Raw genomic sequence first — 8685 nt, forward strand, 5'->3', positions numbered from 1 at the left:
GAGAGGAGGAAAGGGGAGAGAGTGGAAAAAGGGTCAAAATTAGGTAGTAAGTGGGTTATATAAATCAAAGAAGAAAACAAACTTAATTATTGGCAAACAATGCCAAAAATAGACATGGGAATTAAACAACAAGCAAACATAATTAATTAATTAGTGGCAAACAATGCCTATAATAGACATGGGGCAACATAAGGGACATCCATCTTTGGCAAATGGGGCAAAAATAAAAGGATTGAGGAGGAGAGAATGGAGAGGAGGAGAGGGGAGAGAGTGGAAAAGGGTCAAAATTAGGTAGTAAGTGGGTTATATAAATTAAACAAGAAGAAAACAAACTTAATTATTGGCAAACAATGCCAAAAATAGACATGGGAATTAAACAACAAGCAAACATAATTAATTAATTAGTGGCAAACAATGCCTATAATAGACATGGGGCAACATAAGGGACATCCATCTTTGGCAAATGGGGCAAAAATAAAAGGATTGAGGGAGTAATTATTAAATTAACCATCAAAACCATTGTTAACCACCCCTTAATCTTATAAAAATACTCAAATAATACTTGAGTGTGCTAAAGGGGAAAAAAAGAGCATAATATATACATTAATTTCATCCCAATCCACTTGGTACCAAAAGCAATCTAAGTAATATAAGCAATAGTTGTTTAGCCTTGATGCAAACATTTTAGTTCCTATAAAACAGTTCATAAGCAAAGTGGGTTGTTTAGCCTTGATGCAAACATTATAGTTCTTAAAAAACAGTTCATAAGCAAAGTGAAGAGATTACTTATACATTGCAAAAGCATTTGTTTTACGCTAATAACAAAGAAAATTATTCAAGTGATTCATTGGAGGTTCCGAATATAATACTTGGGAACGCCCCTCCAAAGACGTCCCCACTTCAAATACTACCGTCCCTGTTCAAATCTCACCTACCCCATACAAAGCTCACTACTGCCATTTTCCGTGCAACATAGCTAGGAAGTGAACATAATACAAGTACGACAGTACGGGCATTCTCCGCAAGTTTGAAGCCATGGATACAAGCATGAACTATGAAATCTATGTCCGCAAGGTAAATTAATGAGCTTGTTACCTTCCACAAAGCTCTCCAGACAAATACTGCAATCAGTTGATGCTTTGGACATTGGTTGAGTTACAGGCTTTTGTTGCTCCAAAAAAACATCATGTTGCAACTGGGAGAGGGCTTCTTTGGTGAGTCCTAGAGGTTTCCTTTGTGGTTCCCTTAGTGCAGACGGCTGATGTGCTCCCACAGGTAACTCAGGTGAATTTCTATATGCAGCTGGCTCTTCTCTTGAAACATCCGTTTCCCATTCTGCACCAATTACAAGCTGATGATTGCTGGGAAGACTAGGAGATGTTTCTCTGTTGTCTCTACATAAAAGGATGAACTTAGTAAACAGTAACAATGGAAAAGGTACGACATTAAGAAAATTTCTTTCAAAGGAAATGTCAACTCTTAAGCACTGACCTGTTTCCAGAAACAGATACACCTCTCAATCTTTGAACAAGCCTTTCTTTAGCAAGCAAAACAGACCCAGGAAGCATGGTGTTTCGATGATATCTTCCACTCAGACCATGCACGGTTTCTCTGTCATTGATTTCCCGTGAAGAACAGTCGCCATTACAACCTTGTTGGTGTGATTCGCTCCCCTGTGTATGCACCAAATGTGACAGACAATTGCACAAGAGATGAGTTTATTTACAATGATGTCATTAAATAGAAAACATCCCTTTCTCATACGACAGAAAAGAATACTCGAAAACTACATAGCTGCTAGCCTGCTAGCATTGCAAAATGTGCAGGAAGAAAGTGGAATGTGAGATATTTAAACTTAAATAGAGTATAATATAGGTTTTAAGGTATTGCTAAAAATTAAAACGAAATAGACATAATAATTAAAACTAAATTTTTGCTAGAAAAATCATAACTAACCTTATTTTACTTATCTATCAAATTAATTAACCAACCCATGTATTGTTAAAAGTATCTTGAAAAAATATAAACAACATTAAGATTTGTTACAAAAGAATGAAAAACAGATGAGGTAAATGTTTTTTTTTTTTGTTTTTTTTTTTAAATAAAAAAACTAAAAGAAATAATTAAAGAGAACCAACTAATACCTTCTTAAAATTTAGGGAATAATATATAAAAAAATAAAAAAATTTAAAAAAAGAAGGGAAATTGAAGGGATTTAAGAGGGGAAAAAATAGTAATAAGGATTTTTTTTTTCCCCGGGTAATAGACTAATAGTAATAGATAGTTATAGTAATAGATGTGTGAATTCATAATGTTAGTTATTGGTGTAATTTTTGCATTAAACATGGATGACAACTAGAGAACACAGAGCATGATGGAATTGGTGAAACAACTATGTAATGATGTGTTAAAGATGAAGTCAACAACTACGAATAATAGTGTTGAAACATCAATTAGACCTCTCAATCAACTTCTTAAACATGAAGAAGAAATCAAATTGGTTGATCTTCTTAAAGTTAATGGTGACCTTGATCTAAAAACTAATATGGATTAGTCAGAAGTATGATAAGGTGTTTCATCATAAAGGCATAAGTGAAGTGACGACAAATGCTTTACCTATGTTGCTCTTAATCTTTCTACATATGTTTCCTTGGTGGTATGATATTGTAAGGTTTTGACGATTATGAACAAATGATGATTATTTAATTAACTTGTGTGTTAGAGATGTGCATGAACAAGTCACGAAAGCATGAAAAATATTGAGTATGATAAACATCATTGTTTATGATTGTTCCCAATAATGAAGAGAACATGTCTAATTGCACAAATGTATTGTTGAGTTCTTTAACAAGATGAGTGGGAACATTGAGAATGTTGTTCCTAGAGGAACAAACAAAGAGAAGTTTTGAGAGAAACAACGGAGCACATGAGGACCTATTAGTAGAAGTATATTTTTTTAGGAAGCCTTTAATTATGTTGAACAAGAGAATTTGTTTTAAACAAGCTTAAAATCAATATCAAAACTTCAGGTATTAACGACCACTTCGTTTTTAGGAGGAACAAGAGCACACGAGACTCCATATCACTAGAATTCAGTTTTCCAAGTTATTTGTCATTACATTATATTTGCCTACTTTCTAGAGTATAATATTATCCTAATAGATTTAATTTTTAAAATATAATATTATAATAAGATCTGTTTTTCTTCAATTTAACAAGATTAACTTATTATCCTAGATTTTAGGGATTTAGAGTTGACTTACAATACATTTGATATTATCTTATAAAAAACAAGTTTACAAAATAAAATCTGATTTTATTTTAGCCAAAAGCGTGTGAAAAAAGAACTTCAAAGTCGTTACCTTAAAGCAGGACCTTAGTTGAGATTTTGTTTGTAAGGAATGAAATGAGCTTGGTTTAAAAATGCAGTTAAAATCAAAAAAATTTATATATTTAAATTGACATGCTAGAAAATCTGTTTTAAAACTCTCATCTTTAAGAACAAGGACTTGGTCTTTGAGAAACTTGTGGCTAATCATTATAAATCGTGCTGATTAGTTGTTGGCAACTAAATGACCTATTATTGTTGCTAAGAATCAAGTTAGTTCGCTATTCGTAGGCCTGAAGATGCAAATGCCTCTTGATCACGAGGAATATGGGCTAGTTAGTGCGTTTTCTAATCTTCTATAGATAGAACGTTTTAATTCATTTCAAATTGTATGGCTTAAGCAAGTCATCGCAAAGAATCTAATTTTATCACTCCAATATGAAGTGGAATAGTTGTAAAAAGAAATATATTTCCACTTCATGTTTTTGAGTCAGTTCCTTCGGATTCCAAGTTCCTTACGTGTTTGTTAGTGTGCACTATATTAGTTTTATAGAAGTATTATTTATCAAATATATGTATTTGAGAGTTGTTCAAGGCTTTCGGTTAACTCTTTGTAATGAAGAAAATGTAAGGGTTTAAGTTCCTTATGTGTATGAAAGATATGAGTAAAGCTTGAGAGAGAGAAAGACTATGGCTTCCGTTAAAAGAGAGAGATTTGAGGGAAGTCTTAGAGATGCAAAGCTTGCTAAGTGCTAACTATTAGAGGGAATAGTTATTAGGATCATGATTCAATAAAGGCACAAGTTTCGTGAAAAAATTGATGGCCTTACTCGAAAATTTGAGTCAAAATCCCTTCGAGTCCAAGTTTTTCACTTTCTATTAGGCTTACGAAGTTTTCCTCAAAATCTTTCTTGCAGATTTTCTGTACTTGCAAGAGTGACTAGCAAATTCAATAGTACAATTTACCCCCTTCCCCCTCTTGTAGAGTTTCATCTAAATTACATATGAGAACATGCAAGCTTAGAGAAAGCAAGATAAAAGTAAAATATTAATTCTAGGGTTGTTCTTAAATTGAAATTGAGAAATGATATGTGCCTAGAAGTTACAAAAAGGTGCTTTATCATAGGCTCAATTCGGTGCAGCAAGGCAATGGTTCAATTGAAGAGTACATCAAAGAATTTAAAAGGTTGCAAGAACAACCCTGAAAGTTAATGGCGTGTGTTACTCAATTGTTACTCTGTTAGGCTGTCTTAAACTAGTAAAGGGCCAATTACAAATGTAAAGCCAACTAAATAATCTCTCAGTGACTAATATAAAGTGATTCAAGGAGAATCGACACCCAACTATAATAAACAAGCTTTACTTATTTCTAGCCAAAATACCATTAGGCCAACTTATGTGATGTGAGTTAAACTATAAAAGTAAAACTATATATTATACCTGTTTTATTGGCAACTAATTTTAAGATTGGGGTCCGTGAAAAATATTGTGCTCTATTCTATCAGGATGTTTGCATAGCCCAATTGCCTTGTCACCCATCATACTAAAAAATGTGTAATGGAAACAGTTAACTGGCTTCATTTCTAAGAATATGATGCCGAATATGAAAAAATATGTTACTCCGTAATCACCAACAACTACATGTTCCAAGATTTTTGAAGAATGAAGAGAAAGGCTGAGAAACCATAACATAAATTTGATCTTGTTTAATTGCGGTAACTAAATTTAGGAGTCGATTCATTTACCAATTTAGAAAGAGAACGTGACACTATACGAAGTAAAGGAACTTGGAAGAGACTACAAAGCTAAACTAAGAGTTGAATGAGGATAAACCTTACGCAAATTGAGGCCACTCTTTTTCACAACTAATGTTTAAATTGCAGTGTAGCTATATACTACAATGACCAACTGTCTTTAAACTACATTACTTACCAAAAGTCTCGTAAAAATCCTTAAATTAAACAGTGAACATCTCATGCCATAATGATCTAAGCAACGCGGAAAGTGTTGTCTGATATAGTCATCATGCTAAATGAGTTGCCAGCCTAGTTTATGCTTTTTGGAAAGCCTCCCCTGAAAATAATAAATGATTTCTTGATCCATTATCTTATTCTTCCTATTAAGGATAGTAAATATAGAAGAATGCATTTGAGCAATTGGATTACGCAGTCCAAAAATCCATTTTTCCAACTCCCCAAATGACATCAACCAGAAAAATTGGATTCATCTCCAATGGATCACTCTTTCTAAATTAGTAATAATGTTCACAAAATAGAATTATAAAACATAAATTCTCATAAAAACACCTAGTCATCATAGGGTATTTTATGTACTTCAATGTTGTCACAAGTAATTTCAACCATTTACCTTTGACTTATTATTATCCCAATCACAGTACTACTATTCCTAGTCTCAAAATAAAGCTCAACTAACAAACAAAGACACAACCTAAGCTCCATTTTGAAAAGTCACCCATAATTATAGTTTCCAAAATTTGTGTCAATCAAACTTTTCATTTCACCTCAAATGTCCACGGTATGCTCGGGAGTCAGGACACTTTAACACCTTATTTTGTGCTGAATCACGGATTTTTAATTTTCACAAATTACCCGAGTCGGACACTTAATACACCTATGAGTACAGAGTACCAGAGTTTAACTAACATAGCCTAAAATACGCAACCAATTAACCGCTACCCAACTGCATTTTTTTTTTCAAACCCAATTGTTAATTGATATAACATACCCACGACCTGAAAAAGCAGGTACTCATAACAAATATTCCAACTATTGCAAATAATACGAGTCTACAAATTAATTCCACTTAGGTAACTAATTCAATCAAATCGAACCCCAATCAATAACAAAACAAAAAAAAATTGACAAAAAAGGGTAAAATTGAAAATAAAAGATAGAATTACCGGAATAGGAGAGCGAGGGGAATGATCATCAAAATTGACATGACGGTGACGACGATGAAGATCACCAACCTTACGATGATGATGGTGGTGATGACGGTGACGATGATTGGCAGTGACGGTAGTGTTGGTGTGATCGGAAGAAGTAGAAGAAGATGAAGATGAAGCGGAAAAAGGAGAAGGAAGAAGAGGAGAACCAAAGCCTAAATCATCGAAGGTTCGAGAAGAAGATCGAGACCTTCTGCCGTAAAATAGCACTGCTGCGCTAGTCATATGCAAGAGGAGGAGAGAGAAGGAGAAACAGAGAAAGAAATAATTTGTAGGAGAGAGAAAGAAATCGAAAGAGAAAGAGAGATAATTTGGACAGGAATGGATGAGGGTAGGTGTACGGATGGATTTCGAGTGGATTATTTATTTTAATATTAGTAAAATTGTTTTATGGATTGGATTTTTTGGATAATACGGTGTAATGAGTAATAATAAAGAAAAGAAAGAAAAACGGTTTTGTTTCTCTAATGGTCAAATTGTTTCTTTCATTGTACTTTGAAATAGAAACAGTCAACAAAATCAATGGTTTTTTAAACCAACAAATCTTGTACTACGGAGTACTCAGTTTTATTATAACTAGGGATTCTCATATCGCTAACCCTTTAAGGAAAATTATTATTGGTGGTCTATATGCCTTATGCATATTCACATAGTATATATTTTGTTATATCTATTTGCATAGTAATTTTTAAGTACTTATTTATAAGAATAATTAAATAAATTAAACAAGTCATCATATAATCACATATTTTGTAAAAAATGGAGAGTGTAAAATATGGAGAGTCTAAACTCTAAAAAATGCTTTAAATATTGAAATAAACACAAATAATTAATCAATTTTGGTGATTCAAAAGACAATTTTAAGGCTTTTGAATTCAAAGCGGGTAAATATATAAAAGAACATTTTTAGGGATATAAATGTCCATGCACTATTCATAAGAGTATTTTTCTCACTTTTTATAAGGTAGGGAAGACAATTAAATTAAGAGTAGCTTTTTTTATTTTTGTAATGATTTTAATTTTTTTAAAGATAATTGTAATGAGTTTATATTATAATACGAGTATGTAATTTGTAATAGATAAATGTTATAAAATATAGAAAAATTTGCAAATTGCAACCATTTAAAATTAGTATTTTGCAAAAAAAAAAATACAAATAACACCAAAAAAAAGTATATTGCAAATTGCAGTCATTTAAAAAAATACAAATAGTAGGCCAAAGTTCTTATAAATATAAACTGCACCTTTGTTCAATTTTTTCGATAATTTTTTCATTGGTTTACGTGTCGAAAAATATTCGATTAAGGTTTTAGGTGTCATTTTAGCCCTATAAGATCCGAATTGAGCTCGAAATTAGCAAAAGATAACGTAAGTGCCTCGTTTCAACAGCAAAAAATAGTTGCCCAGAAATTGATAATTTTTTACACAAAACGAGGAACTTGTTTCGGGGTTTTCTGATGTCCTGCGGGAGAGTTACAATTCTGAGACTGGAACCAGACGCCTGTACCTGCAAAACAAACGGATGCTCCGGACGATTGGAGATCCGCCTCCGACGGTCAAGTTAGTACTTGATTAAGGAGTAATTAATGCGGAAATAAAAGTAATTGGGTCTCTCTAGGTGAGAGTGTTAAATGTGCGTAATATCCCTTAATGAGGATTAATGGGCATATTTATATGCCTTGGGATGCGTGCCAGTACTAGGTTTAGGTTAAACCTAAGGCTGACTGGGCCTCCCACAATGATTGGGCCTTGTTGGCCGGTTTTCCCATTTGGCATGGGTGGACACGTGTTTGCAATTGGTCCAAGGAGGACGAATCTCTTGATGACACGTGGCAGGCTCCTATTGGCCTACATGAAGGACACGTGGCGAAACCTGGCTGGCCCACGTGTCGGATGCTGATTGGTGGATAAAAATCCCTTAATCATTTGCCCCTCACAAGTGGCACGTGACTGGTCACGTGTTACCTGTGACAGGTGTCGCACCGTGACAGGCGACGGCCTGCTACAGGTGTCACTCGGTGAAAGGCCGAGAGATTCTCCCGCCCAAATTTTGAATTTTGGAAGTGACCCTTCGCCTTCTCACTTTGCCTATATAAGGGTGTGTTGACTTCAGTCATTTTCACACTTGAGAACTTTTTAGAGAGAACATTCGGACCCCTGAACTTGCTCTGACATTCCGGACTTTTTCTGCCTACCGCCTGCTCTGACAAGCCGGCTACTCAGGATTTTCAGAACTCCGTCAACTTCACTCGTTCATGTAACCGTCGGTTCTCTTACTCTTAATTTTCTCTTTATTTTATTCTTTTTTGAAATGGCACCACGGAAGCACACGACACGACCTAGGTTAGTGATCAGCCAGTCACCGGGGACGGCTGAATCTAGGACTAGGAGT

At 34.1% G+C, this 8685-nt stretch overlaps 1 protein-coding gene across 2 annotated transcripts; it reads right to left on the reverse strand.

The window, feature by feature from the left end:
• Positions 1–572: 572 nt before the first annotated feature.
• On the reverse strand, positions 573–6640 carry LOC110716581 (probable E3 ubiquitin-protein ligase RHY1A). 2 transcript variants are annotated; one of them, XM_021895209.1, is made up of 3 exons: positions 6249–6640; positions 1492–1673; positions 573–1385 (listed from the first exon to the last, which is right to left on the reverse strand). In XM_021895209.1, the coding sequence occupies exons 1-3, from the start codon at positions 6516–6518 to the stop codon at positions 977–979; spliced, it is 861 nt and encodes a 286-aa protein (XP_021750901.1). In that variant the 5' UTR covers positions 6519–6640; the 3' UTR covers positions 573–976. The 2 variants fall into 2 exon arrangements, with proteins under 2 accessions (XP_021750901.1, XP_021750900.1); XM_021895208.1 differs by having other exon boundaries at positions 573–1394; positions 6249–6630.
• Positions 6641–8685: the final 2045 nt, after the last annotated feature.

The sequence above is a fragment of the Chenopodium quinoa genome, unplaced genomic scaffold, assembly GCF_001683475.1.
Source record: "Chenopodium quinoa cultivar QQ74 unplaced genomic scaffold, ASM168347v1, whole genome shotgun sequence".
Classification (NCBI taxonomy): domain Eukaryota; kingdom Viridiplantae; phylum Streptophyta; class Magnoliopsida; order Caryophyllales; family Amaranthaceae; genus Chenopodium; species Chenopodium quinoa.

Bases quoted from the DNA above. Each gene is read 5' to 3' on its own strand.
- LOC110716581 (XM_021895208.1), bottom strand. From the start codon at position 6,518: ATGACTAGCGCAGCAGTGCTATTTTACGGCAGAAGGTCTCGATCTTCT. The intron at 1,674-6,248 runs GTAATTCTATCT...GTGCATACACAG, and splicing joins CCCCTCGCTCTCCTATTCCG to GGGAGCGAATCACACCAACA. The intron at 1,395-1,491 runs GTCAGTGCTTAA...CCTTTTATGTAG, and splicing joins GTATCTGTTTCTGGAAACAG to AGACAACAGAGAAACATCTC.